Here is a 19,911-nt window from a genome sequence, read left to right as displayed (position 1 = left end):
TCAGGTGTTCACCAGAGTGTTCACCCTGATCTCTTCGTGGGCACACAGGATCGGCATTCGTCTACTTCGTTATCTGGACGACTGGCTGATCCTGGCAGACTCGGAGTTGACCCTTCTTCGACACCGAGACAAGCTTCTGGGACTTTGCCAAGATCTAGGGATCATGGTAAATCTCGAGAAGTCTTCTCTGCTTCCATCTCAACGACTGGTATATCTCGGCATGATCTTGGACACCAATCTCCACAAAGCCTTTCCATCAGACTACAGGATAGCAAGGCTGAGGAGGGTCGCAGATCCTTTCCTCAGACGAGAAGAACTCCCAGCCCAATCGTGGTTACGTCTCCTCGGTCACCTTTCCTCTCTGGCCCGTCTAGTTCCAAATGGGCGCCTCAGGATGAGATCCCTGCAATGGGGCCTCAAGTCTCGGTGGAATCAAGGTCACGATTCCCCGGACATTTTGGTCCCTATGGGTTCTGTGGAACGGACGGACCTTCAATGGTGGGTGTCAGACGAGAACCTCCGAAAGGGAGTGGATCTTCTCGTCCTCCCCCCGGATTTGATGCTGTTCTCAGACGCCTCAAAAGAAGGGTGGGGGGCCCACGTTCTGAACCACAGGACCTCAAGCCTATGGTCAGAATCAGAAAAGTGCCTCCACATAAACCTGCTAGAGATAAAGGCCGTCTATCTGGCTCTTCAACAGTTCCAACCGTACCTGGCGGGTCACTCCGTGGTGATGATGAGCGACAACATCACGGTAGTGGCTTACATCAACAAGCAGGGAGGTACCTTTTCACATCAGCTATCCCATCTTGCAGCAGAGATACTGAGATGGACCGAAGTCCACTTGATTCCACTATGGGCTTGCTTCATTCCGGGCAAAAGGAATGTGCTCGCCAACAGTCTGAGCAGAGCATCGCAGATAGTGAGTACCGAGTGGTCTTTGGATCCTCTAGTAGCCAACAAAGTCCTAACTTTATGGGGTTCCCCGACGGTGGATCTGTTCACGACAGCCTTGAATTTCAAGCTGCCGCTGTACTGCTCCCCAGTCCCGGACCCCAAGGTACTCTGGCAAGATGCCTTCCAACAACGGTGGGACAACATCGACGTTTACTCCTTTCCCCTGTTCTGTCTGATGAGGAGGGTGCTCAACAAGACCAGAATATCGGTCAACCTGTCAATGACCTTAATAGCTCCGCTATGGCATCACGCAGAGTGGTTCCCGGACCTTCTGCAGCTCCTGACGGAACTCCCGAGAGAACTCCCTCCTCGACACGAGCTACTCAAGCAACCACACGCCAACATCTTCCACAAAGCCGTAGCATCGCTACGGCTTCACGCCTGGAGACTATCCAGCATCTCCTCACAGAGAGAGGTTTTTCGCAAGAAGTTGCGGAAAGGATGTCTCGACACCTGCGAAAGTCATCCGCAGGAGTCTACCAGGCTAAGTGGAGAACCTTCTGTGGTTGGTGTCGTGGAAGGGGTATCTCTCCCCTCGATGCCACTATTCCAGCAATAGCGGAGTTTCTTGTGTATTTGCAGGAAGAAATGCGCCTTTCAGTCTTGGCTGTGAAAGGCTATCGCACAGCCTTAAGTCTTGCCTTCAGGCTAAAAGGAATGGACATTTCCTCCTCGCTAGAACTTTTTTTACTCATACGAACTTATGAACTCACCTGCCCTCAGTCGGAAGTGAGACCTCCTCCATGGAACGTGGTTCGAGTCCTCAGGGCTCTTGAGAGACCTCCGTTCGAACCATTACGCCAGGCTTCTGATCGCCACCTGACTTGGAAGACGGTGTTCCTACTTGCTTTGGCCTCGGCCAAGCGAGTCAGCGAACTTCATGGTCTCTCGTATGACATCGCCCATTCAAGGGGATGGGGGGAGGTAACGTTCAGGTTCGTCCCTGAGTTTGTATCTAAGACTCAAAATCCAGGAGTGCCGGACCCTCGGTTCGACTCCTTCCAGATCTCGAGTCTCCATTCTGTAACAGATGACCCAGACCATCTCCTACTGTGCCCAGCTGCAGTTCGTCCTCGAGTGCAAGCATTGTTTGTGAGCACAGGAAGGACGAAGAGGAGGGTTACTAAGAATACTATCTCAGCATTGATTCGCAGGGTCATCCACCATTCCCTGAATCCAGACCCTCCTCCGTCACGTCGCCCTAGAGCACATGATGTCAGAGGCATCGCTACGTCCCTGGCGTTCAAGAAAAACTACTCAGTGACGCAGGTTCTACAAGCAGGGGTTTGGAAGCGTCAAACGACCTTCACAGCCCACTACCTGCAAGACGTGACCCACAGGAGGCTCGATACTTTCTCTATCGGCCCTGTGGTGGCTGCACAACAGCTGGTCTAAACCTCAGGCTCCTTAATGGACAAGTAGCAGAAGGTTGAGGGCATTGTTACCTGGTTTTAGTCTGCATGAATGAAAAGGTAGGCCTGGCCCTTATTCTTTTCTTCATCCTCCCCTCTCTTGGGGAAAGCAGCATCCTGAGTTCTCTGCACAGCTGACCTCAAACCACTGCAGGTAAAACATGCTTCCTTGTGTTCCTAGTATTAAGATAATACTGTCGCGTCCCCCATACCCTTACGAGGTGGTATTGGGAACGTCCTAACCTAGAATTCCCTCTAAAGGACTCCAGGTCAACTTCCTAGGACGAGTCACACTTCATTCCTTCACACACAAGCTTACATAGGCCGCGATCCTTGCAGAGCAAGGTACTTGCGAGGTGCAGGGACTCCTTATCTTGAGTTCTACTTACTCAGATACTGAGTCCCCGGGCAAAAGCCAAAGCCAGTACGGCTGGGATTTACCACCCTTCCTAAGGGTTAAGTCACCCTATTTAAATAGCGTGGTTTGTATTTTGGTTACGGAACAAATGACAAATTCGTAGATAATTTTATATTTCCTAACCATACAATCCTTAGCTATTTAATCAAACTTGCCCGCCAGCCCTGTCCCCCGGGATAAGTCCTACCTCTAAGCAAAGTGAACTAGTTCACCGGTGTGTGAGGAGGGAGGGGTAACTAGCTACTCCTCCCCTACCCCCTCGCTAACTAGCGAGGGGGTAGTAAACCCTCGTTAGAATTTAATGGCTCGTCACTTCAGTTACGCCAAAAGTAATACCCTATTTAAATAGCTAAGGTTTGTATGGTTAGGAAAAATACAAATTATCTACGAATTTGTAATTTTCTATTTTATATTCTAAATTCAATAGTAATTTTATTTTTTTGTTTCAGGATCATCCATCTAAACATCCAATAGTATTACTGCCAATGGAAATACGCTATCCCGAGTTGAAGGCTATGATTGACTTCATGTACACTGGTCAGGTATATTGATTTAATTTCTTTTAATTTCATTGTATTCTCTTGCAAAATACTGTATAGTAAAGTAGAAGTATTATAGGAGATGTAAAATAGCCACTAATTTTTGTTTAACAAAAGAGCAGTAGTTGTGGAGTTGACATACTAAAAGTGTTACATATTTCATTAGTACTAATCTTGTAAATTTAATTCAATTTTCTGTTTCAGGTCTGTGTTAGTCAAGACAGATTACAGTCATTTATACGAGGTGCTCGATATTTGCGCATCAAAGGCCTTGAAGATAATGCCGATGACAGTGATTTGGATGTAAGTGATTCTGAAATAGTTTTTGATACTTGACTTTAAAAGTAGGTTGTATTCAGGGTTACAATTACTCCATCACAGTATGAATGGATTTATTACTATTCCCAAAATGGTGATCATGCAGGTGGGACTTATTTTAAGAGACAGAATTCAAATGGTGGCAGGCATGGAGCAACAATTCAGAGCATACTTGGGCCACTCCAAGCACTCTTTAGTGCTTTGAGGACAGGAGCCTAGTTATTTCATATGCATTAAATTTTGATTGCTCTTTTTTAGTGGCTACATTTCATATATGTATCACTGTAAAGTTTAAATTTTGCCTTGAAGCCTAATTGTATCTATCACAGAGTACTCAGAAGTCCACAAACAGCCAGCATCTTAGTGACAGAGACCACTTCCTTAATTTTTCAATCTTTGTGGGGATGAGAACTATGGTGTCCCCATTGCTTGTTTTGAATCTATAATTCTGTTTCTAATGTGGTAAATCCACATTTCACTTTAGGATGGTGAATCCATGTCTCATCATAGGGTATTAATCTACTGTAGCCTGGAAGTTGTTGGTCAGCTTCTGTTCTGGTGTAAAATTTTATGGTACCCATCTTGCAGACTACTTGCTCATTCTCAAGGCAGTGTTCATATAGCCATTACTGATGCCAGTGGCATGCCAGTGGCACTGGCTCTCTGTTAAGACTGTCGATTATCTACTTTTTAAACTCCCACAGTGATTGGCAATCCTTATTTTTGGTGGTTGGTGATTTGGAAAGTTTTTATGCGGGTCATACATAAATTTAGGAACCCATTCCTTGCCGATAGTGCAGGGAGAAAAGTATTCACAAATTGTTGACCTTCTTTATAGATTTCCTTGACACTCTTACCATCTTTTGCAGATACTTAGTCACACTGTAGCCTTCTTTTTTTTTAATTTTTGATAATTTAATGGCACCAAGTGACTTTCAAAGAAACTCACTTTCAGTTTTATAAAGGTAAACAACTGAGTTTTAGTACAGTATTTATAGTAGTCATATAACTAATTGTAATGTGCTGTGACACCAAAAATTACTCTTCTCTCTGGGAAGGCCAAAATCCTTTTGATAACTCTTTCAGGATTAGAATATGTGAAGTTAGATTTATTAAATTTTTATATTACAATTTCAAGCTGGTTTTTTTTTCACAAAAATTATTTTTAGATAGACAAAGTGAAGAAATTTATTAAATAGAAGTACCAAAATATTAGTAAGTACAGTTTGTCTAATATTTTAATTGGCATTGTGGTATAATAGTTTTTGCCCTGGCATTACCTTCAATTTGAATATGAAGATTATCTATTGTATACATGAAGAGAAAGGGCAATACTGTATAGAGACAATATTGTATACATGAAGAGAAAGGGCAATACTGTATAGAGAGAACTGAGGATGATGCTCAGGTTTTATTTTTTCAAAGGACTTACCTCCTGACTTGGATGACAAAACTTCAATTGATGTGGGAGGAAGTGTAGGGGGCTTGGTGACAACAAACGGTGAAACAGGAACTGCTACAACAATTGTTAAAGGCCGTCGAGTTAAAGATCATCGCTATACGCAACAGGTATGAAGCTTTACAAAGAAACTTGATTTGAATCATTTTAGTAATTTATAAACATTTCCATTATATTAATATCTTTAAATAAAGGAAAGTGGTCATGAAATGTGTAAGTTTCAGTTATCATATTTTGAAGACTTTAAGTTCATATAGCCTGGTAGGTATGGTTGTTCTCATCTTGTGTTAAGTTGATAAATACTTTAGCATGTATTACATATCAGATGAATGCTCCCGTGATTGATTACTTTAAATATATAGTGCTAGGTATTTGTTTTTGTGCACTGTATTTTGAAAAAAAAGTCACAAGTTCTCTCAGTATTTTATAGGTTCAAGTATTGTACTGAACTATTAACGATTGGTTGTTTCATTCTAGAACAGCAATGATTATGTTTAGACCTGATAGTGTCATTTTTACAGAGTATCTAGTATCAATAACCAGTTACCATTTTATCTTATATTTGTACAGTATAGTTTGATTCTAGGCTTTTATAGAATTGTTTTTCTGTTTAGTACAGTAATGATTTTAATCTATAGAGATATAGAGTACAGTACAGTATTGATTTTTTTTTTATTTCTACGTAGTACTGTATATCAGTAATTGTGAGAGGTTGAACTGTAGTATGAGAGTGATTTCTTTAGACTATTATTATGGGATTGGGTGGTACACAATATTGTCATAGTAAATGCATGAAGTAATAGAGTTAGAAGAAACAAGCAGTAGGGAATATTACATTTAATTTCTTTATAATATTACCACGGATGATATATATATATATATTATTATCATAATAAATGCGTGAAGTCATAGTTGAAGCTGAAAGAAACAAGAAATAGGAAATATTACACCTTTTGAGTCAACAGAATATTAAGCATTGCATATGGAAATGTGCTAAAGTCAAGAATACATATCAAGAATATATTTGGATCTGGACTAAGGTGTTTGAGGGTTAGAACTTACAGTTCACAACATTGAAATCATCCCTGCCACATTTGATCATAACAACTTAGCTTTTCATGTCCACCAACTGATAGAGGAGGTCAAAGCAAAATAGAGGTTGACTACAATTCAGAGGCTGGATGTGCATACTATTATTTACAAATTATTTCCCATCCATTACAAGACCTGATTTAATACCTTGAAATGATACAACAGGTGGCAGCAGAAGTGAAGTTCTGTTAATGCTCAAATAACCTAAAAATTCAGGGATTAGAATGCTTCATTCTTTATAATATAAATACTGGTTGACATGTAAATGAATTACTGTACTGTATGTAACAATTGAATATTTAAGTGAAATTTAGTAAATACGGTGTATACGTAGTTAATGAGTAAATAATAACTAATAATAACTTACTAAAATAGAAAATATGTATACAGACTCGGCCACCTTCTGTGTAACTCAAGTATTGTCATCATTATTATGTAGTAGAAGGTCTGATTTTGAAAGAAGTGATTTTATATGTATTTGCAGTATGTAAATATCATCCTTTTATTTTTCAGCAAAGCCAATATGCAACATATTAGATGAATAGAATAAGAGAAGAATTAAGCCTATGACAAATTTTAGTTGTTCCGTAACCGAAATACAAACCACGCTATTTACAAAGGGTATTACTTTTAGCGCAGCTGAAATGACGAGCCAATAGTTTTTAACGAGGGTTAATTACCCCCGCGCTAGTTAGCGGGGGGGTGGGGAAGGGTAGCTTGCTACCCCTCCCCCCTCCACACACCGGTGACTTGCTTCTCTTCACTTTTGGCTCGGCGGTGATCAGACGTGTCTGTTCATCGCCTTCGTGACAGCCTTTAATTTTCTGCTTTTTCTTTTCAGCTTGTGTGATTGGTTGGAAGTTGACCTTCAGTTATTTTCTTTTATTTACTATGCGTACATGCCCTGGAGTTGCCGGCCGTCCTTGTGGGACTTTCATGTTGGACGTTATTACGGATCCTCACACCCTCTGCCCTCAATGTCGGGGCCGACGGTGCGACCAGGATAACATGTGCCGTGAGTGCAGGGAGTGGTCTGCCTCCCAGTGGGAGAGGTTTGGCCGTCGGCGTAAGAAGAAGTCCAAGAGAGACCGTTCTCCTCCGGGGTTAGCCTTGAAGGAGGAAGGTTCTCGGGACTCTTCTTCCGCCGCCCAAACCTCCTCCGAAGCTCCCCCTCGTCCGCCTCCTAAGGAGAGTCGTCCGAGTGGGAGCGCAGGCCCTTGTTCTGTTTCCCTACCTTCGGTGGGGGGAGAGGGCGTCGCCTCCCATAGCGAGGCGGTTCCCCCTCCTCCTCCGGGGGAGGTTATTGATAATAATGCCTTATCCAGTGATGATCTTTTACAGATTTGGTCGTCCCTGGGGCTTAAGGGCTTGCCCTCCAGGGTCGCTCTTATTGACCTTGTCTCGTTGGGGGCCGCTGTTAAACAGTCGCCGGTGGTAGCGGAGGTAGACCCTCTGTCTATTGTCGACGTCGTGGTGACAGAGGCCTCCGACGTGGCTGGGCCTTCCGACGCAGGTGCTGTTGCTGGTGATGGTGCTCAAGGCTCTCCTCCTCCTTCCGTGCATCCTTCGAAGGGGGAAGTGAGTCCTTCGGTCTCGACTGCTGCCCAGCTTCCTTCTGAGGGAAGTGTTTTGACGGAGACTCCCCTTCGGAGGACCGATGGTCCCGACGATCTCCCCCGAAGCCGCCTCCGCCGTAAGGCTCACCGCCCACTACGCCACAAGGGCCTCCCTTCTCCTTACAGGGGGACTAAGAGGCGCCTTTTTGGGTCTTCGTCCTCCGGGGGGTACTCTCCTCGTCAGCCTCAACCGACTGCTCCGCCCTCCTTGAACCTCTCTGCAGACCGCTCACCATCTCCTGCCGGATCTTCGCCTTCTGGAGAACTCGTCACCCGACGGGCAACGGTCCCTTCAGGGCTAAGGGATTCTTCCCTTACGCGAGCAGGGCTAGCGCACAAGCGCTCTCCTGCTCGCCGACGCTCACCTGCTCGTCGGCTCTCTCCTGATGTTCGCCCCCCTCGCCAGCGCTCTCCTGCTCGTCAGCTCTCTTCCGAGCGTCAGCGCTCATTTGAGGACCATCGCCCTGCGGTCTCTGACCACCCTTTAGTTCCTGCTGAACTCCCTGCTCACCATCTGCCTGGTCCTGTGGCTACGCAACATCGTGCTGCGCGTGTGTCAGAAACACATGTTCGCCAACGCGCCAGCGATCTTCCCGTTCCTGCTCGTGAACGCGCCGCACCAGCTGTCCTCTCACAGGACACGCGTCGACCTTCTGCTCGCCAGCGATCACCAGCTCGCCAGCGATCACCTACACGCCAGCGATTACCTCCTCGCCAGCGTTCACCTGCTTGCCAGCGCGCACAGGCGATCTTAGTATCGCCTATTCAACAGCGACAACGAACGCACCGACGTTCGCCAACGCTCCTGAAGGAACATGGTTCGCCAGCTTCTAGCTCGCCATCGCGCGATCGCCCGCCTGCATATGCCGCTCGCCATCGCTCGCCATTGCACGATCGCCCTCCTACGCATGCTGCTCGCCATCGCACGACCCTGCACGATCGCCCGCTTACGCATGCTGCTCCTCATCGCACAACCCTGAACGATCGCCCTCCTGCGGATGCTGATCACCATCGCACCCCATCACGCGATCATTCACCTGCGCATGCTGCTCGCCATCGCACAACCCTGAACGATCGCCCGCTTACGCATGCTGCTCCTCATCGCACAACCCTGAACGATCGCCCTCCTGCGGATGCTGATCACCATCGCACCCTATCACGCGATCATTCACCTGCGCATGCTGCTCGCCATCGCACAACCCTGAACGATCGCCCGCTTACGCATGCTGCTCCTCATCGCACAACCCTGAACGATCGCCCCCCTGCGGATGCTGATCACCATCTCACCCTATCACGCGATCATTCACCTGCGCATGCTGCTCGCCATCGCACAACCCTGAACGATCGCCCGCTTACGCATGCTGCTCCTCATCGCACAACCCTGAACGATCGCCCTCCTACGACGTTCGCCAACGCTCCTGAAGGAACATGGTTCGCCAGCTTCTAGCTCGCCATCGCGCGATCGCCCGCCTGCATATGCCGCTCGCCATCGCTCGCCATTGCACGATCGCCCTCCTACGCATGCTGCTCGCCATCGCACGACCCTGCACGATCGCCCGCTTACGCATGCTGCTCCTCATCGCACAACCCTGAACGATCGCCCTCCTGCGGATGCTGATCACCATCGCACCCCATCACGCGATCATTCACCTGCGCATGCTGCTCGCCATCGCACAACCCTGAACGATCGCCCGCTTACGCATGCTGCTCCTCATCGCACAACCCTGAACGATCGCCCTCCTGCGGATGCTGATCACCATCGCACCCTATCACGCGATCATTCACCTGCGCATGCTGCTCGCCATCGCACAACCCTGAACGATCGCCCGCTTACGCATGCTGCTCCTCATCGCACAACCCTGAACGATCGCCCCCCTGCGGATGCTGATCACCATCTCACCCTATCACGCGATCATTCACCTGCGCATGCTGCTCGCCATCGCACACCAGTGCGTCGACATACCACATCGCGACATCGCCAGCGATCTTCCTCACCTACGCGGCAGCACGATCCCTCGCCGTCGCGCCAACGCTTGCGTTCGTCGCCTCGGACACGTGTTCATTCACCTGCCCACCCTCGCGCCCACTCGATCGCTCGCCCGCGCGACCGCTCGCCTGTGCGCCCGCGCGGCCGCTCGCCTGTGCGCCCGCGCGATCATCCACCTGCGCGCCCGCGCGATTGCTCGCCCGCACTCCCGCGCGACCATTCGCCCTCACGCGACCATCGTTCGCGGCGAATTCCACAGCCGGTGGTAGCAGCAGGGACGCGTGCTCCTAGACGGCACTCGGGATCACCTCCATCCAAGCACAGGTTGGTAGTGCAGGATGAAGACAGGTCAGTACAGCATTCTTCCCCACCTTCTTTTCAGGCAGGTACCGTCGTGTCCACTCCAAAGGATCGCCCGATCCCTTTCTCTTTAGCGAGGATTTCGGACTCTGTGTCCTTGGAGCAGCAGACTTGGTTTGGTCCGCTGGCACGGGCGTTAGTGAGGGTTATGAAACCAGCACTCGCTGGCCAGGGTGACAAACCAGTGGCTGTCTCTCCTACGCTGAAGAGAAAGAGAGGAGTGGACTTCGTGGTGACTTCCCCTAGGGCGAAGTTGGTTCCCAAGAGGTCGGTCTCGAGGGTCCCTTCTCCTGCACGAGTACTCTCTCCTTCTCCCGTGGACGAGGCCTTTCCGTCCTCAGGTGAGTCCAGTGGGGCGGTAGTCTTCCCCTCGGAACCAGGGGGGAGACTTCGCTTCAGGCAGGAGAATCGTCTCGTGATGAAGGGGCCCCTCGAACCTCGTTGTTGGGATCCTGTATCCCTCCCAGGAGGGAACCCAAGGATTCCAAGACCGTCCCTAAATCCTCTGCAAGGATTCGTCAGGAACCCACGACTACCCAGGGGAATGTCCACGTGTCACCCCAGGAAGAGAATCCTGGGGCAGGAGACTTAGCTGCCAGCCCGCAGGGAGGAGAACAGCAAGAGTCCGAACATGCCTTCTGGCAGGTCCTAAGCCTGATAAGGACACTTAACAGACTTACGGATCCAGTCATCGCCCCCCGTGAAGGCAAAGACACGATTCTGGATGAAGTGTTTGACGTTCGGAAGGCCCCTAAGACCAGTGCAGCTCTGCCCTGGTCTCGGGGGCTGAAGAGTGCCAGAGCTAGGGCCAACGCTCAGCTCGCACTTCTTGCCTCCTCCAGTCGTTCCACTGCCGGGAACAAGCTTATCCCTCCTCCTCGCCTTCAGCAGAGGAGGTATTTCGAGATCCTGGGTGAGCACAACCTCGCTCTTCCTCTCCATCACTCTGTGGAGGAGCTGGCGAAGGGAGTTCCCCTGGAGAAACTCTCTGCCCGGCAGGTGTCGTTCTCGGCGGCGGAGATCCTTAACCACGAGAAGGTCGCTAAGTGTGCCATGCAGGCCACTTCGTGGCTGGACTTCTGGCTAGGATCTCTGGGCATCCTATTGCGATCGGAGGACTTGTCCAAGGAGACCAATAGGAAGGCCCTAGAGACCTTCTTGCTCTCGGGCACCCGCTCCATCGAGTTTCTGGCGCACCAGGTTACCACCCTGTGGGCCAACTCGGTGTTGAAGCGTCGCGATGCTGTGTCCGAGAGATTCCATCCGAAGGTCCCCGCCGTGGATGTGTGTAGGCTCCGACATGCTTCCCTTCTGGGGGAGAGCCTGTTTGAGCCTCAAGACTTGGAGCGAACGGCTGAGAGGTGGAGGAAATCCAGCATGGACTCCCTCCTCCACAGGGCCCTTACAACTCGGCCCTATAAGCCTCCAGCCCCGCCACAACAGCAGCAACAGCCTCGTAAGGCTCCCAAACAGGCACCGGCAGCTAAGAAAGTGGTGTCTAAGCCCCAGCCCTTTCCAGCCAAGGTCAAGAGGGGCGGTAAGTCCTCCAGGGGAGGCAAGACTCCTAGGGGTGGCGGCCGCGGCCGCAAGCCCTAGGGGTGGCAGTCCCCCTGCGTGTCCACCTGTGGGGGGGATGCCTTCAGCGTTGCATCCGCAGGTGGCAGCAACACGGGGCCGATGCTTGGACGGTCTCAGTGATCGGCCAAGGTTATCGCGTCCCGTTCACATCATCTCAACCTCCCCTGACAGCGAATCCAGTGTCGTTGAGCTCCTATGCCATGGGATCGGCAAAGGGGCTGGCCCTTCAGGCCGAAGTCGAGACCATGTTCGAGAAGGGTGCTCTCCAGGACGTCGTGGACGGCTCTCCAGGCTTCTTCAGTCGACTCTTTCTTGTAAAGAAGGCTACTGGAGGCTGGAGACCCGTCATCGATCTCTCGGCTCTGAACAGGTTTGTCAAACAAACCCGGTTCAGCATGGAGACAGCAGACACGGTCAGACTTGCGGTGAGACCACAAAACTTCATTTGTACACTGGATCTAAAGGATGCGTACTTCCAGATCCCAATCCATCCGTCTTCCAGGAAGTACCAGAGATTCTGCCTAGACAACAAGATCTACCAGTTCAAGGTGCTGTGTTTCGGTCTCTCCACAGCTCCTCAGGTGTTCACCAAAGTGTTCACCCTGATTTCGACTTGGGCGCGCAGGAACGGCATTCGTCTCCTTCGTTACCTAGACGATTGGCTGATCCTAGCAGACTCGGAGTCGACCCTTCTTCGGTACCGAGACAGGCTTCTAGATCTTTGCCAGGATCTGGGGATCGTGGTAAACCTCGAGAAGTCCTCTCTGCAGCCGTCCCAACGACTGGTTTATCTAGGCATGCTAATAGACACCAATCTCCACAAAGCCTTTCCATCAGACGACCAGATAGCAAGGCTGAGGAGGGTGGCGGAACCTTTCCTCAGGCGAAAAGAACTCCCCGCCCAATCGTGGTTGCGTCTCTTAGGCCACCTATCCTCCCTGGCCCGTCTGGTTCCAAACAGCCGCCTCAGAATGAGATCCCTTCAATGGCGGCTCAAGTCCCGGTGGAATCAAGGATCCGATTCCCCGGACATTCTGATCCCAATGGGGTCTCTGGAACAGACGGACTTGCGGTGGTGGCTGGCCGACGAGAACCTGCGGAAGGGAGTGAGTCTTCTCGTCCTCCCCCCGGAATTGACTCTGTTTTCGGACGCGTCAAAAGAAGGGTGGGGGGCGCACGTTCTGAACCAGAGGGCCTCAGGCCTTTGGTCAGAATCAGAAAAGTGCCTACACATCAACCTGCTAGAATTGAAGGCCGTCTTTCTGGCCCTTCAACAGTTCCAACGGTTCCTGGCGGGTCACTCCGTGGTGGTGATGAGCGACAACACCACGGTAGTGGCTTATATCAACAAGCAGGGAGGCACTTTTTCGCAACAGCTATCCCATCTTGCAGTAGAGACTCTGAGGTGGACCGAAACCCACTCGATAACACTATCAGCTCGCTTCATTCCTGGCAAGAGGAATGTGCTCGCCGACAGTCTGAGCAGGGCTTCGCAGATAGTGAGTACCGAGTGGTCTTTGGATCCTCAGATAGCCAACAAAGTCCTGACTTTGTGGGGTTCCCCGACGGTGGACTTGTTCGCGACAGCCTTGAACTTCAAGCTGCCCCTATACTGCTCACCAGTCCCGGACCCCAAGGCACTCTGGCAAGATGCTTTCCAGCAACGGTGGGACAACATCGACGTGTACGCCTTCCCACCATTCTGTCTGATGAGAAGGGTGCTCAACAGGACCAGACTATCGGTCAACTGTTCCATGACTCTAGTAGCTCCGCTATGGCATCACGCGGAATGGTTTCCGGACCTTCTGCAACTCCTGACGGAACTCCCAAGGGAGCTTCCTCCACGACACGAGCTTCTCAGACAACCCCACTCCGTTGTCCCTCACAGGGCCGTAGCCTCGCTTCGGCTTCACGCCTGGAGACTATCCAGCGTCTCCTCGTGGAGAGAGGCTTTTCGCAACAGGTTGCGGAGAGAATGTCTCGGCACCTGCGAAGGTCCTCTGAGGGAGTCTACCAAGCGAAGTGGAGAGTCTTTTGTGGTTGGTGTCGTGGAAGGGGTATCTCTCCACTCGATGCCACTATTCCAGCAATAGCGGACTTCCTCGTGTATCTGCGAGAGGAAATGCGCCTTTCTGTCTCGGCAGTGAAAGGCTATCGCTCAGCCTTAAGCTTGGCCTTCAGATTGAAGGGCGTGAATATTTCTTCATCGCTAGAACTCTCTTTACTCATACGTAGCTATGAGCTTACCTGCCCCCAGTCGGAAGTGAGACCCCCTCCTTGGAACGTGGTTCGCGTCCTCAGGTCTCTCAAGAGACCTCCCTTCGAGCCATTACGCCAGGCCTCCGATCGCCACCTGTCTTGGAAGACGGCTTTCCTACTCGCCTTGTCCTCGGCCAAGCGAGTTAGTGAACTTCATGGTCTCTCGTACGACATCGCCCATTCAAGGGGATGGGGGGAGGTAACGTTCAGGTTCGTCCCTGAGTTTGTGGCCAAGACTCAGAATCCTGGAGTGCCGGATCCTCGGTTCGACTCTTTCAGGATCGCGAGTCTCCGTTCTGTAACAAACGACCCAGACCAGCTGCTACTATGCCCAGTGAGGTGTCTGAGGTACTACTTGAAGAGAACGGCTGCAGTCCGTCCTCATGTGCGAGCTTTGTTTGTGAGCACAGGCAGGACAAAGAGGAGGGTCACCAGGAACACCATCTCTGCTTGGATTCGAAGGTTTATCCACCATGCCCTGAATCCTGACCCTCCTCCGTCACGTCCCCCTCGGGCCCACGATGTCAGGGGTATTGCTACATCCCTGGCCTTCAAGAGAAACTTCTCTGTGACGCAGGTACTTCAAGCTGGGGTCTGGAAGCGTCAAACGACCTTCACAGCCCACTACCTGCAAGACGTGACCCACAGGAGCCTCGATACATTCTCTATCGGCCCTGTGGTGGCTGCACAACAGCTGGTCTAACCTCAGGCTCCTTTTTGGACAAGTAGCAGTAGGTTGAGGGCGTTGTTACCCGGTCTTAGTCTGCGTGAATTGAAGAGTATGTCTGACCCTTACTTCTTTCTTCATTCTCCCCTCTCTTGGGGAAGCAGCATCCTGGTCCTCGCATAGCTGACCTCGACCTCTGCAGGTAACCCATGCTTCTTTGTGCTCCTAGTATTAAGCTTAATACTGTTGCGTCTCCCATACCCTGACGAGGTGGTATGGGGAACGTCCTATCCTAGAATTCTTATCTGAAGGTCTCAAGGTCAACTTCATAGGACGAGTCACACTCTCCTCCTCACACTGCTTATGTAGGCCACTCGTTCCTAGCGATGCTAGGAACCTGTGAGGTACAGGGGCCCGGGCAAGCCGAAGTCAGTAAGGCTGGGGACTTTCCACCCTTCCTAAGGGGTAAGTCACCCTTTGTAAATAGCGTGGTTTGTATTTCGGTCACGGAACAAATGACAAATTCGAAGATAATTTGTATTTTTCCTAACCATACAAACCTTAGCTATTTACACATATGTGCCCGCCATCCCTGACCCCCAAGTCAAGTCCTACCTCTAAGTGAAGTGAAGCAAGTCACCGGTGTGTGGAGGGGGGAGGGGTAGCAAGCTACCCTTCCCCACCCCCCGCTAACTAGCGCGGGGGTAATTAACCCTCGTTAAAAACTATTGGCTCGTCATTTCAGCTGCGCTAAAAGTAATACCCTTTGTAAATAGCTAAGGTTTGTATGGTTAGGAAAAATACAAATTATCTTCGAATTTGTCATTTTCTTATTAAAATTAAACTGGGAAAACATGATTGGTAATAATGTTCTTGCATAAACTCTTGCCTTACCTACAAATAATCTAGCTAGTTGTGAAGCTGTATGCTGGTTTTGAGCTTTCAGTTATCAGCCTTGAGAATCAATTAGTCCAGTTCAGTCCAAAATAGTCATTTTCTTTATAAAGTACTGTCTCAAATCACAGGCTAAGTTTTTGCTTTTTTTTTTCATTAAATTTGTTGTCTTGAATTATGACTGTTCCCAAAAATTAACATTTGTTTTAATTCAGAGGTTGATATTTTAGTGCTTTTTTATATTAAAAAAGTAGTAAAATGAAAGACAAATTCCTGACTATTAATCTTTTTATTATTACGATATTAAATGTTATAAAAAGACATATTTGATTTAAAGACTATTTTCATTCTACCCTAGTTATTTATTCAATAGAATAGGGAAAATTATTGCTTTTTGCCAAAGTTGCTGTTACAAGTTCTGGAATTTTCACAGGTAGATTTAGGTGACTCAGATGATAACCGTGACAAATGGGAAGTGGTTGAACGCAAACCAGTTATACTGCCAAGAGCACAACCTCTTCCACAAGCGGGTGAGTATGAATTGTGACAATGTTGATAGGAATTAGTTGCATTTGCCATTGCTACCGCCTTGGATCTTATTTCTCATTTTCCTAGCTTTATAGTTTAGGCTTTGCTGTTCTTTCTCTTTCTTTCCCTCATTAATAACTTTTTTATCATTATTTTCTCTGACATTTATGATGATTATTATTAATCAGTGAAATTTTTCTTCTCTTAGATACTACTCATATCACACCCTAGCAGGGTACACACTTACTGATGATGCACTTTCCTTGTGTTTTTCAGATTGTATTAAAGGTTTTTTACAGCCTTCTTACAGCCCTAGCTACTTTTTTTTTCAGTCCCTTTGAGTCTAGAAAGGCGACTTGTAAACCTTTTTAAACTAAATTACTTTTCATAAAGAGTTTCTGTTCGATTTAAAATTCAGGCCTTTTGAGCTGGAAAATATTTTTTTCTAGTTGCTCTACTGTACTTGAAATGATCTTCGAAACTGAAGTATTGAATAAAAACCTACACCGTTTAATTTTATGCGTTTAAATGAACACCAGTATCTGATATCCTGTGTGGTGGCTTGTCCTGGTATTGGTAGCTTTCAGGTACTGGTGCCTGGTATATTTCAGGTATTCATATCAATTTTGTGTTGATTTTGGTCAAGTTATGGCTTCTATTAGCACTTAAGTACTGTAGTAGGTTTTTGTTTACTTCTTAGTTGTAAATATGAGGGAGAGCATCGTGCCTTTGGTGTATCATATCATCTGGGAAATTCTGTTTTTATTGACCCCTTTGACTGATTTGAAGGATTTCTTAATACTTCTTTGACATTCTTATAAAGGATGGCAAAACTTGATGTTAAAGTCTCCCCACAAAGTGAATGTCTCTTATGTGATGTAAGATGATTTCAAGAGGTAATGAAATATTAACAGTGCAGTGAACTTTTTTTATTCCTTAAAGCTCATTAGAGAAATGGCTCTTTAAGCCCTTACATAAGAATTCCTTCCTGATAGCTGGTATGCATAGAGGAAAGTTAGGCACATACGAAGCTTTCTTAGTTTTGCTAGCTACATTCAAGCAAATCTTGACAGTGGTAAGTTTCAAAATTGTAGAAATTGGTTTTATTGAAGACTTTTTTTTTTATAACTTTCTTATTTAAGAGTAACTTGGTTCCCTCATCAGAATAAAATACTGTATTGCATTATATACAGTATTTTATATCCCAGAATAATAGCATTAATTTTTTGACAGTACACTATCATGTGAAAAGCTCATTGTACATATATTATAAAATGTCATACTGTAATTCTAATTATTCCTTGAAATCAGAACTGGCCGGATTATACCATTTACCATATAGGGGTGGACATACGTCATTCCAAGAATTTTGCCTTTTGTTTTGTGAGGTTCAATACCAAACAGTTTTCCAGAAGTTTTGCTCCCGGTCTGACCAAATTGTGGAATGACCATTTGGATGACTTACGTCCTTGATGTATTGGAATCTCATGAATTCAAACTTTGTGGGATTGGTTTATTTTATTGAGCAAGTTCACATAAGTCATATTCATAGTTGATTTGGTGCATCTTATTTGTTTCTCTTTATTTACCTTACTAGTATATATGCGAGGGTAAATTATACCCTTTTTTAATTTGTTATCCATTGATAATTTTTTTTACAAATTCACTAGAAACCCTTAAACTTTAAAAGGTCTACAATCCTTATCATCCAAAGAGATGAAACTATTTTATTTTTATTTGTTATTTTTGTTTCTTTATTAATTTCCTAAGAATTTCTTAATCTGCACTGTGCTGCTTTTCTTATCAGGGCCTTTAGGCATGTGTCATTCTGCTTTTCCAACAAGCATTTGAGCCTAGTTCATAATGATGATGGTCACTCAAAGACAGTCTGCATTGTTATTCAGGAAAGAAGGTTTGAATTTCTGAATGCATCAGAAGCTAATTGTAACATGCTTGATTCATGGAGAGCTCTTGAAGACTAGGATAGGCTATGATTCCAAGGCTTCACCTCTTCAAACTCCTAAAACTTCTCATCCTCAAGGCTAAAACTCCAAAGGAAAGAATAGAAATTCCACTGTACTGTTCTATACAACTTTTCTGTTAACAATCAAAAAGGCTATATTAGCTGAACAATGGAAATAAGAGACTAGTAGAGTAATAAAAAAGATTAAAATCAAAATATATGCAATAATTGTTAAAAAAGAGAAAATGGGATAAATTTATACATATGAGGATGATATGCCATAAAACCAAACAAGATCTAAAGACAGACTGTTAGAACCCTCATCCTTAGGTGTACTGTATTGTGAGTCTAATATAGCTTTCGCAAGTTTGAATGTGCTGAGAACATTAAGTATACTTTACTAGCATATTTCTTCTTGTTTACTATGCTTCTGTAATTTAACCATGTCCAGTTATTATAAAATTATTATTTTTCAGGTTCTGGCATAAGGAGACGCAGACGTGCTCGATCAGCAATACGTAAACGCGCCATGCATCTCAGCAATAATATTGTATGTTACGAGCAGCGCACAGAAGGCTCTGATGGAGGTCATGAACGCTCTGAACCAATTAACAAGATACGGAGACTTGGGTCACCAGGTTAGCTACCATTGTATTTTCTTTGATATTTAGTGTACAGTGAACCCTCGCTACTTCGCGGTTCAACCATCGCGGATTCACCACTTCGTGGATTTTTTTCATAACCCATATATATATACATATTGGTAATAACAAAATCAACATACTGTACTGAATAATCAATATAATCGATGCAAAAACTAACCTATACACAGATGTGTACAGTAAATGCGTTTGTTTCTTCATTATGATCAGAGAAACGTAAACAAAACATTGGTTGCCATTTTTTATCGTGCTTTTTGGCGTGTTTAGGAAACGCATGATATAAAATCGCCTTTAATATTTGTGCCTGATTTAGTTTAGGGTACTGTAGTACATGCATTAAGTGTTCTGTACATTAAAGGGTAGTTTGTTAACAGTACTACATACAAGGGAAGGTTTTAAAAGTCTGAATATACATGTTAAATAAATATGTAAATATGGTGTCACTACTTCGCGGATTTTCACCTATCGCGGCCGGGTCTGGAACCTATCTACCGCGATAAACGAGGGTTCACTGTACAGTATAAAGGTCTACAACTACTGTACTGTATTAAATAGTGTGTGTAGTACTACTTTTCAATAGAGACTAATATGAATTACATGGTAATGGTAGGAGTAAGAGTACCAAGACCTTTAACCTGTTAAGCGTCCCCCCTGGACCAGGTTGCCGCTAATGTACCGTCCCGCTTTTTTTTGCCCTGAGCGGTCATTTCACTAATGATAATTTTTCAAAGTTAATATCATTTCTTTATGCTTATAATTCATATTTATAGTTAAAAGGAGGGATATTAATTAAATGGTGGAATAAAAAACACAATTAATACTACTAGTATTTCATTTCAAAAGGCTACATAATACTGAATATTCTAATGGGTTCTTTTTATCTTCAATCGTAAATCTTACGCCAGGATCAGCAATAAAAGCAAAGGGACAAGTTTTCCCCCCCCCCCCCGCCTCCTCTCTCTCTCTCTCTCTCTCTCTCTCTCTCTCTCTCTCTCTCTCTCTCTCTCTCTCTCTCTCTCTCTCTCTCTCGGGGCATTTCCTTTCCTATAGAGTTTTGTGACATCTCGTTGTCCAGTCATTCGGCAATGAGAAGTCATTTTTTTCGCTCTCGGCATCGAAAGAAAACTTTGTTTCTTCAATATCCTCATCACTGGTGGATTCAGAACTATTGCTCTCATTATCAAACAGGTTATCATTATCAA

The 19,911-nt window shown here is 46.6% G+C and overlaps 1 protein-coding gene across 2 annotated transcripts in view; it reads left to right on the top strand.

Moving 5' to 3' along the window:
- LOC137654481 (uncharacterized) overlaps positions 1–19,911 on the top strand; it is a 69,243-nt gene that overhangs the window by 25,558 nt on the left and 23,774 nt on the right. For both annotated transcript variants that reach the window (XM_068388145.1, XM_068388146.1), the window contains exons 3-7: positions 3,237–3,329; positions 3,531–3,629; positions 5,070–5,213; positions 15,990–16,086; positions 18,524–18,685. In XM_068388145.1, the coding sequence (XP_068244246.1) occupies positions 3,237–3,329; positions 3,531–3,629; positions 5,070–5,213; positions 15,990–16,086; positions 18,524–18,685 (595 nt within the window). The remainder of the gene's footprint in view (positions 1–3,236; positions 3,330–3,530; positions 3,630–5,069; positions 5,214–15,989; positions 16,087–18,523; positions 18,686–19,911) is intronic.

Source organism: Palaemon carinicauda, chromosome 15 (genome assembly GCF_036898095.1).
Source record: "Palaemon carinicauda isolate YSFRI2023 chromosome 15, ASM3689809v2, whole genome shotgun sequence".
Taxonomy (NCBI): domain Eukaryota; kingdom Metazoa; phylum Arthropoda; class Malacostraca; order Decapoda; family Palaemonidae; genus Palaemon; species Palaemon carinicauda.
Note: the sequence above shows the minus strand (reverse complement) of the source record. Positions and strands in the feature narration are given on the sequence as shown.